The 27,410-nt window shown below is 44.9% G+C and overlaps 1 protein-coding gene across 2 annotated transcripts in view; it reads left to right on the top strand.

Annotated features, from left to right (window-relative positions):
• CNTFR (ciliary neurotrophic factor receptor) overlaps positions 1–27,410 on the top strand; it is an 857,892-nt gene that overhangs the window by 379,262 nt on the left and 451,220 nt on the right. For both annotated transcript variants that reach the window (XM_086960266.1, XM_086960267.1), the window contains exon 4: positions 20,091–20,172. In XM_086960266.1, coding sequence (XP_086816392.1) covers positions 20,091–20,172 — 82 coding nt within the window. The remainder of the gene's footprint in view (positions 1–20,090; positions 20,173–27,410) is intronic.

Raw genomic sequence — 27,410 nt, 5'->3', positions numbered from 1 at the left:
GATAATGCTGATCCTTTCGGTGTAAAAGCGAGCCGAGGCCTCGGTGCAAAATGTGTTCCTCGAAGAAGCAGTGTTGATCTGTTCGACCTCCGTCTGTAAGGCACCGATTGTGAGGCTGGGATTGTTCAGCCTTTTCCTGCCATTGCATCCAGATATATAATACAACAATTGACATTACACCTTAAACAAGTCAGGACTATTGGCTTTGTCACTGGTTGTTAGCTGCGTAAGATAAATGAGTAAGTACAACAACATTTGTTGTACATAACACTGAAAATGTTTCAATTCTGAAATTATGAGACTGTGAAATAAATAACGCTCCATTAGGAATGATAAATCAAACTCTTTGTAAAATATTTGCTTTTATTTATTGTGGGCTTAAAAAATGTGCAGAAGCTGCTAATATTTGGCAGTGGGAGCCTGTGCACTGGCTTTGTCACTGTAGACCTGTTACATTTTGAGCTGAGCTCTGCCCTTCATCCTCCTGTCCCTCTGCGGACTCCACTGGGTAAGTTTTCAGATCACTGCCCGGTGTTCATACCTTCCAATTAGCGCCTGATCATGGCAGCATGCGTAATCAAGGAGTCTCTTTGAAGTTACACCCAAGGCCGATGATAGATGCTACTGCCCCCCAGGTAAGATTTATTTTTCACACTGAGGGTGAGGGTAAAAATGGAGAGCCCAATAGGAACTCGTCTCAGCACTTGATTTTTTGATCGGTCAGTGCTGAGCACCGGCAGGACCCACCCCACTTAAAGCCCTGGTTGCGGGGTGTATATACTTGTGATATTTAACAGGGTAGTATGCCTCTTAGTTCTTGTACATTTTAGCACCTATTTTTGCGCTTAGTAACAATAATTACTGGTTATTAACATTCTGTTGCTCAGGCTTGAGGAAAAAGTACAAAAATGTATCATCTGATTAAAGGTCATGTGATGTCACTTCCTATAATGTCATTAGGTGTTAAAAGGTGTGATTTCCAGGAACAGGACCATCATTTTCGATTTCTAAGCAAAATATAGCTTTGCATCCTGGGAGTTTTTTTTCCAATAATTTGGTACCACCGCTAGCTGGGGCCAAAAGGATGCTGTATCACCTCATCTTATAGAGAGCCAGCCCTTGTGATGTCACTTCCTCTACCACTATGATTTTATTGGACATCCTACTTCTACAAGAGATGAGAACAGGATCGAACTGGCCTATAGAGCAATCAGGCAGTGCCCGATGGTTTGATTTAAAAGGTCAGCATGTGGGCTGGTGTTTTGGTTGTTTGTGAGCCGGTTTTATGATCTGCTTGGCCAGGTTTTACCATTGATTTCCCTGATATTAAATCAAACATTGCACGCAGCAAGCTTAAATCCCTGCAGCCTTCCATACATTGGAAAACACTTCATACAGCATGTGTTTGCAAGTTTAACACTGCCCCAATTTGTAAACATGGGACACTTTATTATCTTTCTAATTCACTAATGGGGGCCTCTTATATTTTGCTGCCCTAGTGCCCCCTGGCACAGAAGGCTTTAGGCCTGGGCGCTCACCTTTGCAGCCGCCTCCTGCTGACAATTCTCAATGTCCTCAAACTCTTTTGAGAAAAAGAGTGAAAATCAACCTGTTGAGGCTCAAGCCAAGGTCTGTGCTGCCTGCCTGTACGGCTTGTGGTATGTTGGAGTGGACTTGTCACTTAATGTGAAGTCTGTGCTTCACCTTCTGTCTAGGAGCACTGTTACCTGTTATGGAGAAGTGTGGCTCAATGATTAGAGCAGTGGTCTTTGACAAAAGGAGATAAACAGTGGAATAATTATAGGCTACAATCTGCACTATAACAAACTTGAAGTCCAGGCGAACTTCGAACGTCGACAATTTATGTAGTCTAAACACCAGTTCACAACTTTGTGCCAAATTATGTTTTTTCTACATATGTGAAGCAAACTGATTCTAATTTTTTGCTCCTTCACCTTTCAATTGCCTGAAAACTCTTAGTTATTTGTACTGTGAATTGTTTGTCTAGCCTTGTGTATACAGGACTGTGTCCCACTGCTTTACTGGTGTTTGGCTATCTTTACTTATTTTAGTATCAAATAAAATTCGAAGTCCAGCTGGACTTCAAGTTTGTTATAGTGCAGATTGTAGCCTATAATTATTCCACTGTTTATCTCCTTTTGTCAAGGACCACTGTTGTTTATTTTGATTGATACCCCAGGTCCTTGCTTACCTAGTGGGTTCCCTTGTTGGTTGGAAATAGTATCAATGATTAGAGCGGCAGACCCTGATGCAGAGGTCTAGCCCAGGACCAGGGTTCAATTCCCCGCCTCGGCGGGTCTTGGGCTCAAAATTCCACGGACCTGATAATTCTTGCCTTGGTGCCTATTCCAATCATGGAGTCCCACTCTGCAACTCTGGGCAATAGCTTGCTTCATCTCCACAACGGCCCCCACAATGCTAAGGATGCCTGGCCTCCACCTTGGGGGTGCCCAGGAGTGGACGCCTCACAGGGAAAGCCAGGATGGGTTCCACAGCGGTATTCGTACAAGCGCTTTGAGACCCTTGCGGGTGAGTAGTGCGCTATACAAGTATCAATTTACATTTACCTCTCATGAGAAGCACATAGATCCTGTATTGCACCCTATATTAACTTAAAGGGTGGTTCTGGCACGCAATTCTGCCTTACATAATGATCCATATTTGTAGCACGCAAACATATCACCCCTTAAGGTTTCAAGGTGCTGGGGGGAGATTAAGTGAGCTGTTGTCCAGAGCCACATGGTGCTGAGCTGAGCTGCCGCTGGTGATCGAACCGCGAGCAGCGCGCTACGGAGTCAGCCGCTCTGGCCGTTGCGGCACACTTCTCCCACTGACACCTTTCCTTATTCCAAGGTGACGTAGAGGTCAAGAAGACCATACTTCCAGTTTGGATATATGATTGGCTTGATGTGGAATGGAGTCCCTGTGACTTCTTGCAAACTTTGATGCTGATTAGGCCTAGCGTGAGCACAAGCTATTTCTGTTTCATGTATTGTCACCGTTTTAGAGGCATGGACAGAGCTTAACCAAACATTGGGTTATTCATTTATGTTTTATTTTAAAAAGAGAAATTATTGAGAACTGTATCTTTAAAGCACGTCACTTTGAATATTTGCATACGATTGTACTTTAAATGCGAAGCCGTGCCTCATTTTAATGGAAGAGTGCACATCCCCACATAAATGGAGACCGCGCGCGAGGACACACACACACACACACACATTTTAAAAGCATTGTTTTACTGACTCGATATTCAGGATAGGTATTGTATCAAGCCTGGAACATGCAATTATTTTTAATAAATCTTATCAAAGTAACCATTTTTATTGTAATTAGGTACTTTGCGAAGTTTCAGTGATTAATAGGTATCCTTGTCAATAGCGCTATGTATTTCTCTAGGCTCCGCATGCTGGTTTGCTTAGAGCTAAATAAGCACATTTTATAGCGGTATTAAAACACAGGACTGGCGCACAAAAATGAAGTGAGGCTTGCACATTGCCGACGGAACCTGTTCCATCACATTTAATGTCAAACCACTCTCAAATCATGGTCCCTCATGGCTGATCACGCATCATCTTTCGACAATTGAGTTGTGTACTTAAATGTAGGGCTGGGCGTAGTTTGCGAAGTAGCGCTACGTGAAGCTGCGCAATGTGCACTTCGCACTACGTGAGCTACGCGTAGCACTAGGCAAACTGCGTAGTGCCCTGTTCGCACTGTGCAAGATGCCGTTTTCAATTATTGCACAGTGCGGACAAGCATCCGGCACTGTGCAATCATTGAAAACGACATCTTGCACAGTGCGAGCTGTCGTTTCATGCCGCTCAAGTAGATTTTTACTCGAGCGGCAGCTTTCTCAACGCGGACAGGTAGTTTCTCATCGCGAGCGGTCGCGAGCTTACGTGACCACTCGCAATGAGAAACCTGACCTCCCGCATTGAGAATCTAGCCGGGAGGTTTATTTTCCACGCTCGCGATCAGCAACTTGATATTGCTGATTGCGAACGAGGAAAAAGTCTCTCCGGGATGTCATTTTAATTGCTTGCGGTCGCCAACTTGACATTGAGGACCACGAGCATGCAAAAAATGACCGCTGCACTAGGCTACGCTAAGCTACGCGTGTTTGCACTGTGCTACGTGCAGTTAGCGTAGTGCGAAGTAGCGCAAACTTCACAAACTACGTGAGCGTAGCATAGTGCTTTGCCCAGGGTTACTTAAATGGGCCATTGAGTGAAGACAAAATACCTATTTTCTTTACCCAGTCCGACATCACTATCAACAACAGTAAGCATTCTAGAATGTTCCTTTATTCGATGCTGTCCACTTTTTATGACATTTTTTCACATCATTTACCGGACGGGCCTTTAAAGTCAGTGGCTCTCTGCCCAAGTGGCCTTTGACATCTTTCACTGGAACGACCTCTTTGAAGTCAATGCCTCACTTTCCATGTGGCCTGTGACATCATGTATCGAACTCCCCTTTAAAATCAGTGGCTCTCTGCACAAGTGCCCTCTGACATCATTCGCCGGACGCCCCCGTAAAGTCAGTGCCTCACTGTCCATATGGCCTGTAACATCATTCACCAGAAGTTCCCTTTAAAGTCAGTGACTCTCTGCCCAAAGTCTGTGTGTAGTACCAGGAAGTGCAGCTTGTGCACACACTGCCGCCACTACGCACCAACGGCCTTATTTATGAGGGGTTACGCCAACATTGCGTCACTTTTTTGTGATGCTGCAGCGGCGTAAACAATTCCTCACACGGCTCCATAGGTACAAAGTGACGCAGCTAGGTAGATGCGTCACTTTGTAATCCCCTGCGCCACATTATACCTATGTAAGGTATAATGTATGCAGAGCGGGCGTTCCCCCATAAAAAAAGGCTCGCAAAAGTGGTGCAGTGAAATCTATGAGATTTGACTGGGCCACTTCTACAAGTTCACGGCATCAGATCCTTACGCCTGCTTCACAGCAGGTGTAAGGATTGCCGCAGGCCCTTTTCCATGGGACTTGCCTATGTGTAATGACACATTGCTGGAGTTGTGTCTGTTTTCCGACACACTCCAGCACTGCGTCAATACTGTGCCACTAGATTTGTATTTTGTGATCTTTTGCATTATGACTGTTGTAAAGCGCTCCGATACCCTCAGGTCTGGCCAGCTCTATATAAAACTTAAGAATAAATAAATAAATACTAGATACGTCAGGATCAATCCTTGCGACATGGAGCGTCGTACTGTAAATTTGGCACATCCAAGGTATCGCAAGAAGAGCGCAATGAAAAGTGTTGCATCGCTGTTTTCACGCTTTTCATAAATGAAGCCCAATGTGTGGGGGACCAAGTTGTTGACGCTGTAACTGTGCAAAACCCCCTCTTCCTGACGGTGCTGCTCCCAATAAAAATCCAGCTAGAAAATAGGCACTTCACAAAGGAAATTAAACCAAAACACATTTTGCACTCAAAATAAGCCAGAAAATCCCTGTTATGAACCTAGAAGCCCATCTTCACTGAAAAAGAACGCAGCCCGATCTTTTTCGGCCTAAACTCCCAGAGTGCCCCTCCCCTCTCAGACTGTACAGATACAGCTTGAACTCCCTGCTTCTGGCCGGAAATCCGTCTGTCTTTGTAATGTTTACTTTTCATCTACATGTGAAAACATGGACCCTTGAAAGTTAGACCTCCCACCTTAACGTGTGCTGCTAGCACGCTGCAGTATTTTCTCGACTGGAAACAGGGATACTTCTTGCTAACACATTTTAGTGTGTGGGTTTGTACACTGCAAGGTGTGATGCTCCTGTACTGTGCTGTGTGCTGTTCTGTACCGTCGTGTGTGACCCTCACAAAAAGTGTTTTCTGCTCTTCTACATTGGAGACCTGTGGTGCTCACAAACACCTAGTGTGATGTTCCACACTGTGTTGGCCTCACAAACAGTTTTTTCTGCTCTACTACACTGACGTGTGTGGTGCTCCCAGACAGTGGTGTCTGCTCTTCTACATTGTGAAGTATGGTCCTCAAACAATGGTTTCTGTTTTACACTGTTATATGTGAAGCTCGCGACCTGAGACACACTGATGTGTTATGTCCATAAACTGTGATGTGTGTTGAACAGAGATAGTTTATGGGGCTGAGCAACACAGCTCTATGGTGTGCACCACACAGTGAGATGTGAGCTGAGCACAAAAGGTGACGCATGCTGCTTGCAAACTCTGTATTCTCTCATTATATAGCACACCTGTAATACCTTTGTGGCCATGAAGAGCTGTGTGGTACCTGTCTAGTTTGTGACAATCTTCCTAATGTGTAAGATTGGGAGAGTGCATGTGGTCTATACGGAAACAGCGGGTGTCACGTGAATACCAGCAAGATGGTCTGGTCTTGTCACTGCTAACTTGGCTGTGCACTGTAGCACATTCTTAGAGGTCTGTGACCCCATCCCACTGCCCCAACCCCAAAATCCACAGAGTGCCCCATAACAAGAGCCTGGCGTGCGTGCAATGAGCTTGGTTTGTCGTGGCCTGTGCTCTCCTGAAGAAGGGTTGGATGTTTGATATGGTGTGTTTTCATGCCTTCACTGCTGGTGTGTAGTTTTGGTGATATGAACTGTACATTATTTTCTGCTAGCATCAAGAAGCGATTCCATTTTTAGTGGAGCTCAAAAGATGTTACAGAACATGATAAAACAATTCTTGCCAATTATTTATTTCTTCTTGATAGGCACACTAACAGCACCTCTACTCAGACTGTGTCTCCAATGTATTTACAATTTTTTCGCCACCACTTATCCTGGGAGAGTGCAGTTTATTCACTAGTGGGTCTGTGAACATTTTTAGAATGTTACCATAGCCATCAACTTGCCCTTTATTCTGAGGGTGATTTAGATGTAGGTTGGGTTTGTCAATCAACAGTGCTATGAATGAATGGTGTGACTTGTAGTTTCAGCATTTCTCGTGAAGTGGAGTAGCGACTTCTGTGTATCCACGATTGAATTGTTCTAAGAAAAGACCTTTCAGTCTCGGGCCCTGTTTACTCTTGTTTTGAACGTAGTGACAGCGGGACTTCAGGATTTCGATGACTGACCTTGCCGCATAGGCCATCTGAAAGTGCACAATGCAAATCAACATGATGTTGACAATATTTGGGTTACTGGTTTTTTTTATTTTTATAAATGCACTCACACCTCCTCAACTGAGCATTTACCCATGCTGTTGCTGCTGCTTGCGCTTACCTGATCAATTTAGTCCAGAAACAGTACGCTCACCTCGAAACAAGGGCTCTTGTAGTGTTTGTTGCTGGCCTTGGAGGTATAGCCAGGCCCACCGTTCATTTTTAGCTATCTCTCAACTAGACCCCAAAAAGACCTCTACCTTCACCTCCCCTTGACTTCTTGTCCAATTCATGAACATAATGTACTCATCTCCACCACTCGCACCATGTGGGGGATTTGTCTGGAACCACTTCTTACATGTTTTCCTTCTTGCAGAATGAAGTAGGAAAGTATCCAAACACGTAATTTGGGATGATCTTATCTGGTCCTCTCCTTTTCCCGGGCAAACCGAAGAATATGAAAGTTGGGCGTACCTCTATGGTCCGTCCCTTGGTATCTGATATCATCTAACCCACCCTTTGTCAAAACTATGTTAATCTTGGACAGACATAAAACATATGTACATCTTCCACATTAGGACTTTCACATCTCCTGCGATTTTTTTCCCTTATTTTTTCTGAACTTGACGAGCTTCTGTCGGGTCCAGCAGACTCTGTGGAGAGTTGACAAGCGATTCTTTCTAAGTTAAGCAGATTTAACTAGGAGTGTAGCATGTTCAAAGTCCCTTGCCATAATTCCTCCTAATCCTTTTCCGGCAAGTATCCTTCCTAGACACGATGTGGTGCACTCCTGCTCTCCCCTGCTGTGATACCAGTTGGAGATTACCTTTGTCCTGCGGGTGACCATCTTGAAGCCCCACTTCCACCTAGTCCAGAGTTGGGACTGAAGCCAAGCAGTCAGCTGATAGCAGTTGAACCTTAAGAAGACTTCATTTGTAAGCTCCTTCTGGATGTCCCAGGGCGGCACACGCCTCCCTCCATTACCTGTCCCCATCTACTTATCCCACTGTCTCTCATGGGAAAAGGAAGGCAGTCAATCATACACTCAGGGGTGTGGGTGGATCCCACAGCGAAGACACTTTACTAAAACACAGGATACCTAATAATGTTCTGAATCTCTACCACAACTTAGCACTTTCTGTTTCTTTGTATGTTTGTATGGCACGTGGCTTTTTTGCACTTTGCACCACATTGCATGGAGTTTTACCTGCTCCCTCCTCAAAACTCTTCCAGGTTCTTAAAAATCACTCAAAAAGCAGTTCATCACTTTTTACCTGGAGAGAAGGATTGAACATATTAGAGAAGTTGCTGCCATCCCATCCCATACCTAATGTCTTCATAGCAGGGTTGCAGGTTCTAGACCAAGAAGGATGATCATGAAGGGCCATCTTCCAACAGGAGTTACAAGTCCATTCAAAATCATTGCTCAGAAAACTCAGGGACATCAACAAGAACAATCATGGCGTAAGTGCAATTAGAGGGCTTGAGACTACGATGACTCCAACCCATGTCAAACACGGATAGCTACAATGCGTAACTTGTGCAGGTGGTTGTCGGTGGAAGGACTTTTGTTCATCATCAGACTTTGACCTGAAGCAAGAGCGAAAGAAAGACAGAGGGCACACATAAATACAGGAACACTGTGAGGAACAGAGAAAGCAGAAATGAAAAAGAGCCCTCAAGAGTGAGAAGAAGGACAGGAAATGTAGGGTGGTGGAGGAAAGTGTCATGAGATGGAGCCCCACACAGCCTTGCTGTGCAGCAAACCTGGCATTCATCAGCACCAGCTCTTAAGACAAACATTGGAATCCTATAGTTATGTTTTTTTTACAAATTAAGCAATCTCTAGAATGGCTGTGAAATCCATATGTGCCAGGATTGTCGTTGTATATAAATAAGTTCATTTGAAATGACAAGTTTGTTGAAAGTTTAATTCCCTAATGTTGACTGCATATCATTATCAGAGAGTTGGGGACTCTGAGCTCAGTGAATACAAGTATTCTTTAAAAACAGGCATTGGCCTGCGGCATTTATGCGAATGTACCACGTGGAGGTGTTGCGGGCTGTCAGGACATCTGCACGTCAATGTGATTGGCACAGCTGGGTTAAAATGTATCCATGTTCCCTTCTATTTACGTCACTCTACATTTACTTCTGCGATCTAGATGGCCAGAGCGCCCGTGGACATCTTTAGCGGGATCATTATTAGCTCCAGGGCAAAGTTCTGGCCTGACATGGTATATTAGTGGTGAAGATGAGTAGGGATCATTGGGGAGCCAAACAGATATGCGAGAACCGTGCGCTCTGGCTTGTGGTAGAGTCTGTATTCCCGCTTCTCTACCCCCGCTCATCGTAAACTAGTTCCCTAGCAGTAATGAGGGGAGTTGGATGTACCTGCCTTCTACAGAGTCCTCACCTAGCTCCCATGGTTTCAGAAGGAGTGAGAGCCGGATGGATCCTATAGCGAGCAGCTTGTAAACTTCTCATGGATCGAGTCCATGTTCGAGCGAGGTGGAAGGTGCAGATGTTGTCTTCCGCCGTTGAGTTCTGAGGTCTTGTTGTTTCAAGGCAGCATGGAAAGCCCTTATTGATAGACAAATGTTTTCATGTGAAGGCAAGGTTCCACCTGGGATAAGTCAATAACATTCCCATTTTTATAGCTCAAATTAGGAAAATATAATATACTGCTTTGATGTTAGCATGGCACATTTCTACAACTTGAACTGCTCTTCAGTGCTTTGCTGGCCTGGTCTGAGCTGGTGCAAGCAGTACACTGTGTACATATTTTCCTTGTCCAGTTAGGCACAAGACAGATCTTTCACTGTTGATTGCCTTGTCCAGTTTGGTACTGGCCATAGTCTAAAAGACCGGTTCTTCTGCTAAAAGAGGTCTAGACTTGATGTGTTTTATTTACTGACATGATGCACCGTTGTGTAGTAGGCGGTAGTTGCACATTTTTCAGCAGTGTCAGTCTCCTGTCAATGACTGGACACCCCTGGGATTTTTGGAGTATTTAACTTCTAGTTGTTCTGAATGCATTCAGGAAAGTGTGACATCGAGAGGGTCTTCAATGTAGGCTATGATAGGGTCAGGAGATCTCTAGATAAGCCCTGATCATGTGCAAATGAAGACCTGTATCTCTATTGATCCACTTACAGGGAATTCAGTCAGATAAAAGGGAAGAAAAGAACAGCATTCACATGTTTGGTTTGCCTTATGAAGGTTAAGAAAATGCAAAACTTCAGGTTTGTCCTTGTGCCAGAAGCACGTGAATCATCTGATGTTTTTCGTGCCAGGGTTTGAATAGCCGTAATATAAAATGAATATTTGCTGATACTGTCCTGCGTTTGCCGGTGGCATTATAGATGTTGCTACTCACATACAATTTTCCCCAGTACTATAGATAAATAATGGCGCAGCACTATGTTCACCAGAACCTGGCTCTTGTTTGTGATAAGGAAAACACAGAATAAGTTCATAAATTTGCTGTCAACGGTTTGGAATTTTTAGTATCTCTACCGCTCGTAAGGCCCGCGACTATGAAAAGGCGCCATTAGCCACTGAAATTTTAGATGTTGATCCGAAATCAGACTCTGTAAATTTGTGATGAGTATTTCAAGCAGTTCCAGATGGCTTGTAAAAAGGATAATTCGAACCAGCGATGGGTATAATAAGATTATTGGGATCCAATCAATGTAATGAGGACAAGCTTTCTGGGGATGTGATCAGCCCCTGGTTCCAGACCAGATGTACAATCAAGGAAAACCTCAGTGTATCCAACAGTGGATGCTTAATTATGTCTCTAGTAATGATGCATGTAATAAATAACAACAACAAAGTTGGCCGCTCTGCAGACAAACTGCCCCGCCAGCCATTTTGAATCTTGATTTGCTGCATGAGCGTGTTATCCTTCCAGGGGACTTGGCAAAGACTCTTTTCTGAAACAATCACACAAAGTAACTCATTTTAGGCTGGAGCATGGAGGGACTGTTCATTTTCCGTTCACATTTACTCCTTTTAAGCCCCTCAGCTTAGTTTACATCATAAACCAACTCTATTTCTATTGCCATTGGTAGGCGTAAATCCATTAAATACCTCACGTTGAATGAGTTCCTTCATCTGTGATGTAAATTAGGAGTAAAAGTCAATTTTTGTACAATATAGTTTAATAAATCTTATTTTTATGCCATTGATCATGTACACACTGTCATGCACATATATTTAATACTCAGTGGGATAAGGCAAAATGATACCCTCCATGCAGAAGGTGACGAGGGGCCCCTGAGTCTCTCATATGTATTATAGATATTCAAGGACCTGGGACTGACGGGGGGCCCGTTAAAGGGCTTGGGGCTTGCCTGCACCAAGTCTGTAAGGACCTGCGTTACATCGCGTTACTACTCATTTCTACTTGTGGTGGTTTCCCAAACCCCTTGAGTGTAGTTGGAGGGAGAGTCAAGTCAAGTCAAGTCATAGGATTTGTATAGCGCACTACATACCCAGAGGGTTTCAAGGCGCTTAGGGAGGGGAGGGAGAGGGGTACATGCCTGCAGTGTTCAAATTAGTATGAGTTGGAGACAAGAAACATAGTTGTGACACAAATCAACACACCAAAACCTCCTGAGGAAGGTCAACAACACAGAAAATGGCTAGTGTAAGATGGATCATTATGTAAAAAAAAAACTTTAGATAAGAAAAAAACACGTCAGACACTGCGCCTAGTGAGAAAATACCCTGAGACTCAAGTTTGACTATATTAGTTTGTGGCTGTTTTGTAACATTTTTGTTATAGTTACTCCCTAAAGACTATTTTCGATTTTATTTCATCGCCCATGAGCACTGTGCCTTCAGCAGCCGAAACATGTCAGCTTGATCAAATATTGAGCGGAATCATCTTGATCAAATATTGAGGCGAAGCATCTTCCTGGCATCAAAAATAACAAAAAACAAAGGATTGGCTTCCATGGGCCTCCTTCTGGAATTCACTTCCACTAGTCTTCATTGGAGCTGGTGCACTCCAGTTTCACAGTGGATTAAATAATGGACAGTTGTTCTCTTTTTGTGCATTGTAGAATGCTGAAGTTTTCTTTCAGAAGGTGAACAGCCTACATTCACAAAACTGATAATAAAATGCATACTTGCAATAAAAATACCACAGTCTCATTCCCACAGCAAGGGCAGAGGCGGCTCTAGGCTCATGACGGCCCTGGGCAGGGAGCGTAGGTAGGGAGCCCCGGAAGAGGGGTTCCGGGCGGGGCGGAGCCCCCCCAGAGCTCAGGAAGGTGGAACAGAGCCAGGGGAGCCAAATCCCTGCCAGGGGCCGCCACGCAAATATGTATCCATCCTCAGAGGATTCTTATATTAAGGATATATATTGTCGTGGTGGCCGCTGGGGTTTGGTGGCCCTGTGCAGGTGCCCAGCGTGCACACGCCTAAGGCCGCCCCTGGCAAAGGCCCTTGACAAAGCCTTTATGCTGGTAAGTCGTTTTCAATATTTTGTCTTCCTTTAACCACAAGCGCGCTAGCGCAATTTTGCTCCTACGCTGAGATTTTCAAAACCGCATGTTACGTGACGAGCTGGGCTCGTCATCAGCGTGCGAGCGGGCTACACCATGACGAGCCCAGCTCGTCATCAGCGTCGAAGGGGTTAAAGACCTTTTCTTTGATAGCCTTTCCTTTTGTGTTTTTTTTAATATAGTCTTTTCACTGGAGAAGTTTGGGATCCCCTCCCCACACTCATAGCCACCTGTAGGTCCTACCTCTCACCTCTTTACTCCCATGATCACACCTCTCACGCGGCATCCATCTTAAGTTCGTATACACCACCGGTTCCTGCAGATGGGCGGGCCTGGCTGTTGCTTGGGGGAAGCGCTGGATGTCTACAGTTGATGCGCCATGTTGGGCGCACCGATTACCTTAATGTGTAGCTATACCACTCCCTAAATCAGAATAACCCTCTGTATATAAAAGAATATTTATTCCATAGATTTCCATACATGTGAGAACGTCGTTTATACTTTTCAACAGGAAGTGATGTATGAGAAAGACAGGAAGTGGAGTCTATGTATACACGGTAGCAGCAGAGCTTCAAAATAAAATGTCGTATTTTTGTTTAATTTGAAACAAAAATAAATAAATGTTTACCTGCAACCTTTGCTGTTGCACAGGATCTGCAGATTACCAGCATGCTTTCATGTGTCGTCATTTCCTGTTTCAGAGGTTTAACTTACTCGAATAAGCTTGCATGGATGACTTTTATATAAAGAGAGACGAAGGTGGTCTCTGCTCTGAGCTGATGTTAATCCAGTGGGTATCAGAGATGGACACCTACCTTAAATACCAGGCCGCAAGAACACCAGTGTCTATGGGTAGACGCGGAGGATGCAAACCATGACATCTCTTTCATTTCAGGTTACCTAGAAATGGAGAACCTGCCTAGTCTTGGCATCCGCCACCTATGTTTATCCGAAGAGAAGCCAGACACGCTCATATTTCCATCCTCCTCAATTTCTTTGGGAAAGAGCACACGAGGGGCGTATTGCGTAGGCGTCAGAGGATTATGCATAAATGGGTTATTTTTTCCATGCTTTTCCCCATTGTATGCCTGTGCCTCTAGAATCTTATTGAGTAGGACGTTTCTCCAAATGTTATCTGTAAAAGGTTCCAATTTATTGGAGGAAATTGATACATGGTTTAGTTAAATTGGAAACCTCTGTTTGCAGAACATCTGGTAGCGTTCTGAAACTTGTAATAAAACAAGACTACTTCTGCAAACTTTTTTGTTTTATTTGTTGGATACTGAAAAGAAATGCATGAGACTGATCCATGGAACCAGCCCTGTAGAGTTCCTGCCTTTGAAGCCAACAGTGCATTGTCAGCGAGACCCATTGTTTCCTCAGGACTGGAACTGTACGCGCATGCCATGTCGTATGTGATGCGTGACGAGGGTAATCTATGAACTCATCTAACCTACGCAGACGCTATTTGTCCCTGACAATGCCACCTTCATAGCCTTCTTGTTTTGACTTGAGACTACTTAGGATTCCATTCTAGAATGGGATCTGAAGCAAAGCTTAAAGATAGTTACTGACAGATTCCTCCCTAGCGGGTTGTGCTTATTGGCTCTGGAATATATACAGGGCCGGACTGGCTACCGGGTGTTATGGAATGCTGCTGACCTGAGGGCAGATTTCGTTGATGGGGACGTGCGTGTACTGAACAAAATTTGTTTTGCTTTGATTATTGTTTAAAACGCCCGGTAGTCAGTCCGGCCCTGAATATAGATCACGTTTTCTTACCTGTTTTGCTCTGTTTATCATTTCACTGGCGACGAGGATGGGATCCCACCACTGCCTAGGAGATGAACTGCTATGAGACGGCCATTTGAGGCTGCTGAGTATCACCAGGGCACGCGCTGACCTGTGCGTCAAAGTGCAGTATTTGGGAAGTCCCTTTGCCACTTATGAGGAGGACTGCCCAACTTGGGGAAATTAATTTCTTGGTCAGAGTTTTGTAGACAATGACATGTGCATTGAGAGAACCAAGTAAGCACACATCCCTACAGGGCTAAGAGGCAGATCGCAGACAGACACAATAAGCACATTACAGTGAGAGGGGGCGCGCAGTGCGAGCACATGGGAGTGCAAGGAGAAATTGTCTCTAGCTTGGCAAGCACCAGACCGAGTGCACTGTAGCCTTGTGTCTGAGGTGGAGGTTAATTGCCTAGTGATATATTTTTATGACAATAGCTGTTCTGGCAATGCTTACTCTTTCCAGTCCACGGTTGGCTGTCAAGTCCACAGTAAGGGGTTTTGGGTGCAAATAGTAGCTTTTTGGTGAAAAAAAATATGAATAAAAACAACAATATGGAGAGCTTCGCAGCTCCTACTGTGTATATTATATGCCCCTGGTGAACCTGTTGTACAGTCGGAACATTAGACGGAGGGCATTGAAGCTTAAGGACAAGCAGTTGGGGGCGAAATTTTTACTGCTGCAAGGAAGTTAGTTTTGCAGTTTGGGTGTTGAAGGTAGTAGAGTAGTGTAATACCTTCTGCCTATCCCTGGGGAAGAGGATGATGCTGATGAGGAAGTAGATTAATATTATGCTGATTGAAACAATTGACTGTGGAATCTGGTAAAAGGAAAAATGAAGTGTTGGAGAGGTTCAAGTTTCTAAACAGGAGTCAAATGCCCACAGAGTCTGTGGAGAGCTTTGTAGCTAGTTTAAGATGTCTTGCGGCCATGTGCAATTATATGAACTTCTTGGACGAAATGCTAGGGGATCAACTTGCGTTGAAAGTCAACAACAAGAGAGTACAGGAGAAGTTGTTAAATGCAGTATATGGAACTTTGCTTAAAGAGACTGTAAAAAGAGCTGAAAACATGGAAGCGGACCTCAAGTAGTTAGCTACGAGGCATAAAGTAGAGTTAGTTCAAAAAGAGATTCAGAAAACGTAGAAGGACGAGACCAACAGAATCTTCAATTCTTCTAAAGGGGGCAACACATTTAAATGGGTTTGCTTTGAATGTGGTTAAGGGGTAATTTGGCTATTGATGAGACTTGTCCTGCTTTGGGCCAATTGTGTTGTAAGTGCAAGGTAAATGGACACTTTGCCTGGGTATGTTGAGGCAGGATGGGGTATGCTAAGAGATATACTAAATCCTCTGTAACTACAATGGGAAAATGTGAAGGAGAAGGGACAGGTCATGATATTATTTTACAACTTGAACAAGTAGGGAACATCAGTGATGACAACCCACATTATATGATGAGAGTTGATGTTGAGAGTGTGAAAGTGATGGCAGAGTCTGGTGCTAGATACACACTCATTAGGAAAGAATATATCTCCAGGTTCCTGATCATGTCCTTAAACAACCTGATGTCAAGTTAGCAGCTTATGGGAACAAAGCCATATATTAGGTGGGCTATATAGAAGCTTGCTTAATGTTTTAAGGAGTAGAAGTTCTATCTACGGTATACTTTGCTAAAGATGGTTTGTGTTTGCTAGGTTGGCCTCAGCAAAAATACTTGTGCATAAGACTGGATTCCAACCACCCTGACCAAGTTCTGGGGGGCCCAGACTGTAGTACCTGTGGTAGGGATGAGTCACTGAAATTTTTTTGTAAAGAATTTCCCAGTTGGGTTAAGTTGGGTGTGTTGATAGGATTCATGCACAAGATCGTTCTGAAGGAAGCTGTTGATTCCAAAGCTTATAAACCTTGTGTGGTGTCCCTTGTTATGAGAGAACCATTGCATCAAGAATTGAAGAAATTATGTGATGATGGTAATATTGAAGAAATAGAGGTGTCTGGGTGGTCGACTCCAATTGGTCTTGGCCAAAAAGTGCAATGGGGCACTGCGTTTGTGTGTGGATCTGATGAACCTTAATGCAGCTATTTGGGTTGACAGGCATCCTTCACCAAATATTAGTGAGATGTTGACCACCGTAAAGGGAGCCATTGTGTTCACCGGGATGGATTTGTCCTCAGCATGCCTCCAGATAGTGTTACATCCAGAATCATGGCCTTTGACGTCCTTTATTACACCTGATGGATGTCCTTTGGGTTGGCGTCCATGGCTGCCGCATTTCAATGTGCCATGCACAATTTGCTGAGGGAGGTACCCCATTTCACTTACTTCCAGGATGACATATTGGTGTTTGGAAAGGATTTGGAACAGCATAACCAGTCTCTAAGAGCAGTTTTAGGGGGTTTGCAAGTGGTTTGACAATAAGAAAGAAATGTAACATCAGAGTGAGTGGTGTAAAGTAGACACTGAATAGTTAAGAAAGGTATTTATCCAAAAATGAAATTAACCGCAGCCATTGAGAGAACTCCTTTTCCATAGAACAAGGAGCAGTTATGAACATTTCTTGGTTTAGTTGAATTCTATTCAAGATTCATCCCCATGTTTGCAGACAAAAGCAAGTGCATGCGTAAACTCATGTTGAAGGGAAACATGTTTGTGTGGGGCAGTGAATGTAAAGGGGACTTTTGCTTGTTATAAAAGGCATTGTTGCCACTCCGGCACTTAAACCTGTATGTACATGACTATAACAATGACAATAAAGAGATACCTGTGAATCTAAAAAAAAAATCATAAACTTAAAGATTGAGCACCAAAGAGAGATTAAGTCGCCTGCAAGATTGGTTGATTATATGCTATATTAAACTCATCGAAAATGTGAGCTCTATCTTTGTGTTTAGGATTTTATTTTTAGGACCAGCATGACTAGTAAGTCTTACACACGGCCACCTTCTGCTTTAAAAAAGTTGTGTAGGAGATGTGCTGCTATGGGCAGGGGAAACTTCAGGTGACTTGTCTCTTGCCTGGCTGCACGCTGAGGGGAGATGACTTATTTTAGGCACCCGGCCAGCCTGTGTAGGGTTCAATACAAGAGGCTAGTACTTCATTAAAGTAGAATGACCCAGCCAAAAATCTGGCGACTCTCACTCTCACCCAAACCATCCCCGGGAAAGATCTGGAAAGACACTCTTTGGGGGAGATGAAACATCCAGTACGTTCATGACTTGACATCAAAGACCCCTGGGTTTTCACTCTTCCTTCTCTGCTTGACTGCATTTTGTGTTTCTGAGGAGGCCACTCTACCTCTATATTTTACAGAATCCTCTCTGTCAGAAAAATAGACTCTAAACTGGCATGGAGGAGAATGCATATGTGTTATGCATTTATCTAAAACAGTGACAAGCATCAGCATCATTTGTGTATTGATCCCCACAGGAGATTCCTTACTTACTCCAGCCCCCTTCTCCCCGTAAGAATTCACTGTGTGCGAGGTTGTCATTTTTTGTAATTAGAATTCCGCGAAAATGCCTGTTCTTCTTTTGCAAATGTACCCGCATTATGCGAAATATATTTTAACCGGATGCCGAGACACCTTCCTGCATGAAGATGTCTCCCACAAAAAGCCACCAGCGACGCCAATAGGAGAAAAGTTCGAGGAGAAGATCTCTAACTTAAGGAAAAATGGTCCTCAGTGAGACATTTTCCACCGAAACTAGTCCCCTGTGGGCAAAGTGATGCGTGAGTCAACATTCTGCAAAATAGCAAAAATTTAGAATATCTCACTTAACACAAAAAAAGGGTTTACTGAAGAGTTATTGGTGAAATAAAAATGTTGCACAAGCCTACTTACGCCAGCTCTCTGTGAAGCGTGACCCTTATAATGTACGCACGTGCATAGTGCTGTGCACTGTACAGTGATGCCAAATGCTGTATAGTAATCTTAACAGGAATAATCATACAAATAGTAATAATATACATGTTTTTATTACTCTAAAATTATTTTAATAAGGAGACAATAATTTGGCATAATTACAGCACTAATAATAATAATAATTATTATTATTATTCTTATTGGTATAATTAATAATTATAATAATGAGTATTATAATTATAATGGCAATAATAATTATTGCAACTATTAAATTTTTATTATTAGTATTAATAGTGTTATTGTTATTATGATAACTGTTGTTATAATTATATTAATTGTAATAAGAATAATAAAAGTAATAGAAATAGGTATTGCTACTTATATTATTATTATATTATTATAGTTGTTAATAATATTGTTGCTATCATTATTATTATTGTTGCTATAATAACAATAATGCTTAGTATTATTACTATTATTGTTATAATGATATTAACAATAATTGCTATTATTATTAGTATTTTAATTATTGTACGGATTATTGTTATTGTTATTACTATTGTTTTTGCTATTATTATTATTGGTATTGATGTTGTCATGATCATTGTTATTGTTCTTCTTCTAGTTTTGATTGCTGGTAGAATTGCCGGTGACAGGGGGCGGGGCCTCAGTAAATCCACCCACAGTATTCATTAACCCCTTCACTGCGGCGGCTATTCCGCCGCAGTGCTAAGGACGCGGGGCGGCCGCGCGGCGGCCGCATGCTGGTGACAGAACCGCTCCGTCACCAGCCTCGGTTGAGCTGTGCTCATGACGGAGCGGTTCGGTCATGGCCCGCCCCGCTCAATGGAACGTCCAGCGAAGGCGTGGGATTCGCGCCGCTCAGGCCTTCCGAGCGGGCCATGACGGAACCGCTCCGTCATCAGCACAGCGCACCCGCAGCTGATGACGGAGTGGTTCCGTCATCAGCATCGAACCGGTTAAACGGGTACAAGCTGCTGAACTGTAAAAGCTGCTCTAAAAGTATCTTCAGGACTAGAGGAAGATACGTAATGGGGAGGTCCTCCTCCCCATTGAATTGCATTGCCGCAGTACCAGGCCCAGTGCTTGAAATGAGACAGTATAAGTGCAGGCACTGTATCTCAGAGAACGGTCTGTTTTGGAGCAGTGACTGCGCTCTCCCATTACAAGCATTGAACCTTTGCAGAGAAGCGCTGACCACTCGACTTAAAGAAGTGCGGGTACTCACTAGTGGGCAGTAACTGTCCCGTTTAAAGCACTGACCAGCCCTGAACCTCCAGGCCTCACCCTAGAAAGTACACATGCAGACATGCCTGTGAGGAAAGCCTGGTTTCGAAAGACAGAGAGCAGAGCCAGGATCACTACCTCCCACCGCCTATGATGTGCCTGGCCTGGGCATCCACCCCCACCATGGATCAGTGCGCATGAGTCCTGCTGGAGCACGCTAGGTATTTGAGAGAAAGCACCGCTCATGGGTCGGCTTCACCAACAGAGTTCAGCTTAGATGATCATGCCACTTAGAGTCTGGACAGGTGGGCGGGAAGAAGTCATCAGACTGACACTGAGCATATCCAGCCACTGAGAGTTGAGAGTGGGTTGGGGGAAGACCTCAGACCAGACACTTAACACATCCAGCCACTGAGAGTGTGAGGGGCGGGAGGAAGCCCTCAGACTGACACCTAACTGATCCAGCCACTGAGAGTGTGAGGGGGCGGGAGGAAGCCCTCAGACTGACACTGAATAACCAATTCTTTCTTTCTCCCACACAGATGGCCTACACCGTCACGCCGGCCTGCTGCATGGTGCTCGCGGTGGTGGTTGTGGTGTACGCTCAGAGGCATAGCCAGCAGGGTAAGTTGAAGTTCACACCAGCTTGACAGTCCTGAGTGTTGTGCAATGTAACAACTGATCAATGTGAAGGATTGCCTATTGTCCTGTTTACGGGATGTTGTGTGGTGGCCGCATGCCAAAATTGATTCTAGGCGGGAGTGCTTACAGAAAAATAATGCCATCAGCTGGTGTAGATGCATGGGTTCAGGTTCAACTGTTCTTGTGTCAAGCTCACCAGGGAGCGTTAATGTAGTGCAGATGACCCTGAAGGTCTGTGATTGGTGGACACACACAAAGATATCATTTCTCATTTATCAGTGAGACCGAAGCTGCTCTGTGTTGCCTTTAATGTCTCAAAACATTGACCTATCGTTTAACCAAAATAGATCCTGGGCCAATCTATGCAAGAGTAAAAATGGTTCCCTTGGAGTGAAGGACAGTAATAAAACAAAGTTATCTATGTTCACAGGCCCCTGTTGCAATTTGGAAGATGGTTTTCATGCTGATATTGTTTTAAATTAGATTCCCAGCTATATAAATTGTATTCGTTGCCCTGTGGTTTCAGATTCCATAATATGCGACTACATTGATTACTATATGCTTTCGGGGTCAAGATTCATATTCTTCATTTGTTTTCACACAAGTGATGTACAAATTATCGGATTGCGTATGCATTTTTGGGCCCTGATGAAGGGCCATGTTGTTGTGAAACGCGTGTTGACCTATATCCATTTGCACAAAAAATAAAAAACCTTTGTTGTAAAATCCTTCATCATCCGATTATAAAAAATTAGTGTTCAACTTTGAAGACCTCAAAACACTGTCATTTGTTAAAGTTGCTCTATGTCGCCTTTATTGTTTCAAAAAATGGGCCTATGTTTTAATCTAAATGGATCCTGGGCCAACCAATCTACGCAACAGTCAGAATGGTTCCTTCGGAGTGAAGGAGGGTAATGGAGTAAAGTTGTCTATGGCCATACCACTGTCAGACTCTCATGGCCCACTAGTTGGTGAACAGGGGGCATATTGTTGCTTCTCTTTTTGATACTTTTGTTCCTCCACTCTGTATCTAGTATATGCTATATAATGGTTGTTAAATATCTACCATATACACATATGAGGTGTGTAGTGTCTTTGATTAGTTGTCGCTCACCAGTCCAAAGAACTGCAACGTTGTTACTGTATTTAATCACTCTCTAGTAATTGTTGTAAAATGTGCTTACTTGGTGTGTTTCTTGGCGAAATACTATTCTGCATCAATAAATCAATAAATAATGCATATTATATAAACAAATTTAGAGGCAATGCAGCCTCAGGCCATAGTTATGAAGGTCGAAGAAATAAATGCTAGATATGAGGTGTGATAGCAGACTATTTATTTTTAATATAGTCCTATAAATATCTTATAGTATGAATATTGACACAAAAAAACATCAAGTTGGCTGTCTGGTATCAGCCCCGTTCACTTACCTGAAATAGGACCCGCCTCCTTCAACTTCCACCTGGGCAGACACCATTACTGTAAAAACACAGCCGGAAGGGAGGACTCAGGTTTAAAAAAAAGAGGCGGAGCCATTGATTGAAATAATCACTCTCGCCCTATCACAGGCAACCAAAGGGTGAGAGGGAGGGGACAATAATACAAGAGTCCAATGGGGATGAGAGGAGGTGGACAGGAGGCGGGCACTGTGAGAGGGGTGTGACATACAAGGTGTCTTCTCAATCCTTCACACATAGTCTGCTAGAGGCCTGGCCGTGGATGTGCCAAGAGCCACTAGAGAGGGTCCCCTTGGCATCCGTATAGGCAGGAGTGCTGGTAATGATGGCTTTGTAGATGACGCAGCTGGTTTTGGTGTGAGCTGGCAAGGGCAGCAAGAGGGAGTCCATCCGGATGGGAGTTGGGTGGTCAGATTTCTCACGGATGTGACTTGTGGCAGGCAGCATGTGTAATGCCACTAAGGGGGGCAGTATGGCATGTTGGAGTGCTACCCCCCTCCAGATGTAGAGTATGAGGCCTTGAGCAGCAGGTCTGAAGGGCGAACAGCTTCACTTTCTGCAGTAGAGGCAGTGGCCCAGCCTGATGGGGCAGGCTGGGCCACTGCCCCATTACAAGAATTAAAAGACTGATGTGCAAAACATCCACAGGAAGGAATAAAAAGGAACTCCTCGTGACCGAATCAGTGCCATGGTGAGTTTATGACTCAGACAGTGATAAGCGTAAATAATACTGATTTTGAGGCACAAAGTAGTGTCCTAATGACGTATTTTATATAATAAATGTCCCCTTAGTATCGACAATCTTTTGATCACTCACTTCTGTAGGTGAAATGTGACATCTGACTATGCGCTCATGTACTTACCTCTACACCTCACTTTTCTCATCCTATATCTTATGGCTCCATATCACCCTTCTCACGACCTTATTTATTTGAAGCTAGCTCTTTCTGTACCGCCCTCACATTTTTCTACCACTGCCTTCTCATTCCCAACTCTCCTTGCACCTGTCTCTTTTTCAAGGCACACTTCCTTCTTCATCTCTATCTACCTCTTTGTCTCTACGTCTCAACTCTCTCTCCCTCATGTGCTTCCATCCTCTGTACCAGCCTCACCTCTTTTTCTACCTCAGCTCTCTATTTGACCTCTCTTTTTCCACCTCATCTGTCTCTCTACTAACCCTGTTTCCTCTCTATGCCACATTTTTAGGTCTCGCGACCTATCGATGTGCGCAAGCGCATCGAGCGGAGCGAGAATTCAAGTGGCGAAAACATCGTGAAACCAAAGGGCTTTCAGCCCCGCGGTTTTCATGCAGTTCCCGTGTACATGCACGCGCATCGCATGCAAGCCCAGCCTCTCGCATTCCCAGGCTCTCCCGCCCCCATCCGGCATCAAGCTTCTCCTCCCCTAGCAGCACTCCTCCCACACCAGCAACTCCCCCCTCCCACACCACTCCCACACCAGCACCTCCCCCTCCCACACCAGCACCTCCCCTCTCTCTCCCCGCAACAGCACTCCTCCCACAACACAGCCTTGCCCTAGCAGCACTCCTCCCACACCAGCACCTCCCCCCTCCCACACCAGCACCTCCCCTCTCTCTCCCCGCAACAGCACTCCTCCCACACCACACGGAGGATTCAGCAGCCGCTCTCACCAGCTTGTGGCTCTTGCAGGCAGTCTCCTCTAATCAGGCCCGGCCGATGCACCACGCTCCTGATTCAGCCGTATTGCAGGCCTCACCCGGGCCTCATGTTGTCTGCCGCAGAGAGCTATCGGCACTCCGCATGTTCCACCCAATGCAGGGCGGCAGCAGATCCAGATCACCAGGGCGAGCCAGTCATCTCATCCCCAGTCGCCAGCAAACCGGTGGAGTTTCCGGGGTGCCGCACCAGGGGGCGCCCTCTCAGCCAGGCACTCAGAATGAAGGCCAAGAGCCGGGTCGGCACTCCCAGGTTTGTATGTGACCCCAGCCACCGCCTCCCAAGCCACACCACACCGAGGATACAGCAGCCGCTCTCACCAGCTTGTGGCTGTTGCAGGCAGTCTCCTCTAATCAGGCCCGGCCGATGCACCACGCTCCTGATTCAGCCGTATTGCAGGCCTCACCCGGGCCTCATGTTGTCTGCCGCAGAGAGCTATCGGCACTTTGCAGGCAGTCTCCTCTAATCAGGCCCGGCCAATGCACCACGCTCCTGATTCAGCCATAATATGTACAGTATCAAATCCCACTTTATCCAGGGTATGAATGCGCTGGTGAAATACACTAGATTTACAAGTGAAGATGCAATCACATGAGGTATCAGCTAGTAAAATGCAACTTTTCTTTACAGTGACACGCCACAAGACCCTAAAAGTAGACCGCAATCAGCTTTCACTAGAATAGTAAATTTAAAAACAAGTATGCATGATGTTATGCAAAGCAACAGAAGCAAGCACTCCGGTAGCAGTGTGCTATCCCTGGGCCTTTGCAGCAATATTAATAAAAATTAAGCAAGTGTGGGAAGCGGACACGCGGGGATCATGACGAGTGGCGAAGCAAGTGACCCAGTAATAGTCTTTCAGACACGCAACGCCACTCACACACACGCAAGCCCACTATCACCCACGCAACACCACTCACCCAGGCAACACCACTCACACACGCAACACAACTCACCCACGCAACCCCACTCACACGCAACGCCACTCATCCACGCAACGCCACTCATCCACGCAGCACCACTCATCCACGCAGCACCACTCATCCACGCAACACCACTCATCCACGCAACGCCACTTATCCACGCAACGCCACTCACACATGCAACGCCACTCACACACGCAACGCCACTCACACACGCAACGCCACTCACACACGCAACGCCACTCACACACGCAACGCCACTCACACACGCAACGCCAATCACACACGCAACGCCACTCATACACGCAATGCCAATCACACACGCAACACCACTCACGTTGCCAATAGGTCTCGCAGTAGGAAAGTTGGAGCCATTACAATTCCAAATAACAATGCCTTTTATTTTTTTTTCATTTTAAAAACATAAAGGGCTTTGTCATTTACAAAACCAATAGCTCCAACTTTCCTACTGCGAGACCTATTGGCAACGCCAGTGCTTGTTTTTCTATTATTCAACCTTCTCTCTTCCTCCAACACTACTCTTATTACCTGGCTTGTTGTTCGATATTTCCTCTCATTATGCACCTTTCCTTATCTCACGGGTCTCTCTAACTTGCATCTCTAACTTCTTCTCTCATTCCTTCATCTCTCTCGCTCTCTTTACTTCTCTCTAATTCACCGCTCTCTCTACCTTACCTCTCACTCTTCATAAACGTCTTCCTCTTTTTATATTTCCTCTTTGTCCTTTATTTCTCTCTGCCTCAGTGTAAGACCCTATCAATCTCTAACTCCTACTTCTCTTTCTACCCCTCCTACTTTCTACTAATCTCTTTCTTTCTGGCTCCGTCACCTTTTGTCCATTCCCATACGTCTCTGTTTACTTCACCTATGTTTCTACCTCATCCCCATCTCTACCTCTCTTTTCTGACGTCTTCTTCACCTCTCTTATTCAATTCCATTTATGTCCGTCTTACACTGTTGGCTTTGCCTCTATCCGTCTCCTTTTTTCCTGGCCTCTCTTTTTACTCTTCTTCAGAAGAGTAAGGGGTCACCATCTGCCAGAGAACTGGACACATAGAATGAAAAGAGGAGAGACAAAGTCATGGAAGGGAATGAAGGACAATAAGATCAGATTTTCACCTGATGGAATGGGGAAAATCCTGAGAATAGTGAATTGATTTTCACTGTTGCAGCAAGAATGCCAGCTGAGAACTGGGATTTTTTTGTGAGTAAAATATCCAGCAATTAAAGCAACATGTGGAGTGCTGTTGGTATATGTCTCTTTTTTATATTCTGTAGAGGTCTATCACACAGCTACCAAATCACCGTTTTAAATGACCAAGATTTTTCAATAAGAAGACATAGACTGGTAAAATATATAAATTTCCACTTAAAATACTGTTGCAAAAAAGCCAATAGCAAAGGCTCATATTTCTTTCTTTTACTGGTGATTAGCTAGCGGACGCTGTGAACCCCAAGGTTTTGGCTGTTTTTGTGGGCCCCAGTGTCTGAAAGTTGAATGTATAATTCAGTGAGGTTTAGCACCACGATGGATTGAATTAGCTGACAATAGATAATAAATTCGATATATTCCATTCTGGGGTCCCCAAAATATCTTTCCTATGGGGTCTCACACATTGTGGGGGGCACTGTCTCTGAAGGCAGCAGCGTGGAGGTAGCTTGCACTCTGTGTCTATCAGACAGTGTGTGAATCAGATTTTCCAGGTAAAGCGCTCTGGTGCCTTAGGGTCTTGCTAGCGCTATATAAAACTCTCAAATAAATAAATCAATAAAAAGTGGATTGCTCCTGCAGCAAACAGCAAGCATCACGATGACTGTGTGGCACAGGCAGGCAGGACTGGCTGTAGCGGGCACCGGGCGATTCCCCATGGGCCGCCAGCGTGGGGGCATGTTTTGGGCCACTGGGAGGCCATTTTTTTGTTACCTGGGGCCGGCAATATCAGCCCCCTGTAACAATATTGGCCGAAACTGGCCTTAGCAAACAGCTCAGCCTCACCTCCTCCACTCCCCCTCTGGGGCCGGCCGAGCAGTTTGCCAGGGATGGTTTTGGTTCCCAGTCCGGCCCTGTGCAGCAGGCTTTCAATCACAGAACAGGAGTACTCTTCACCTGCTAAACAACAGGCCGGAGAAAGGGAAGGAGTACTTCTGTAGAAGTACTGTACATGCTCACAAGTGCCTTGGTGAATCTGACTCCCATCGCTTCTCGGCCTTTTGGCTAAGATAAAGTGTGAATCTGACTCCCTGTTAGGAAAGGTGCAAAGAGGGTCGAGTCCTTTCGGTTTGACTCACCATTGCCACTTTACCCCCACATTTTGTGGTCAATTCATAAAGGTATTTAGGTAAATTACTGAAGTGTGAGTTCAGGTACTCAGAAGTGATGTTTTTAATCAGCACCAGTATATGGAATGGATTTTGGTGTTTTCTGTGAAAAGCAGCCTGCGTGAGGAGCAGACATTAGGCGTGAAGAAAGCAGCACGAGGAGCAGGCATTCGGTGTGAAGAAAGCGGAACGCGAGCGACATGGGGAGCAGGAGTAATCTGCTGCCTTAGGGGATGGTGGGTGAGCAAAAGAAGAAAATCTCAGTTGCGTGGATGGATCAGCTGCTTAGGCTGCGGAGCGGCAAGGGAAAAGACCATCCAGCTGCTTCACCGCTGCCTTTGAAGGGTCCACGATCGCTGACCAAAAAAAGGTCAGGATCCAGATTGGACCTGCCTCCGATGCCCCGGAAGCACTTGACTGCTTCCGGGACATACATGCTTCGGCAATCAGAGCGAAGGTTGGGGCTGGTGATGAGTGCGTCACCAGCGCCTTCCACCAGTCCCGCCCCTCTTTGGTGTCGGGAACCGGCACAACCGGCATAGTTAAAGCGTGCCGAGTCCCGGTTGGCGTCTTAGCATATGACCAGGTATTGCCGAATTCCCGCCCCAAAACGGCCATCCATACCCAAACCATGGCCACTACTGGTACCACAACCCCTACACTCTCCTCCGAGGCGTAGATACACATCAAAACACACTTGGCTTGGGTTAGGGGTCGTTAGAACCCCAGACGTATTTTATTAAATGATAAAACATATAAAAATGTGTTATATTTACAATACGGAGAAAACCTGTCCATTAGT

The sequence above is a fragment of the Lissotriton vulgaris genome, chromosome 3_1 (assembly GCF_964263255.1).
Source record: "Lissotriton vulgaris chromosome 3_1, aLisVul1.2, whole genome shotgun sequence".
Classification (NCBI taxonomy): domain Eukaryota; kingdom Metazoa; phylum Chordata; class Amphibia; order Caudata; family Salamandridae; genus Lissotriton; species Lissotriton vulgaris.
The sequence above is the reverse complement of the archived record's forward strand: the minus strand, read 5'-3'. Positions and strand labels throughout refer to the sequence as shown.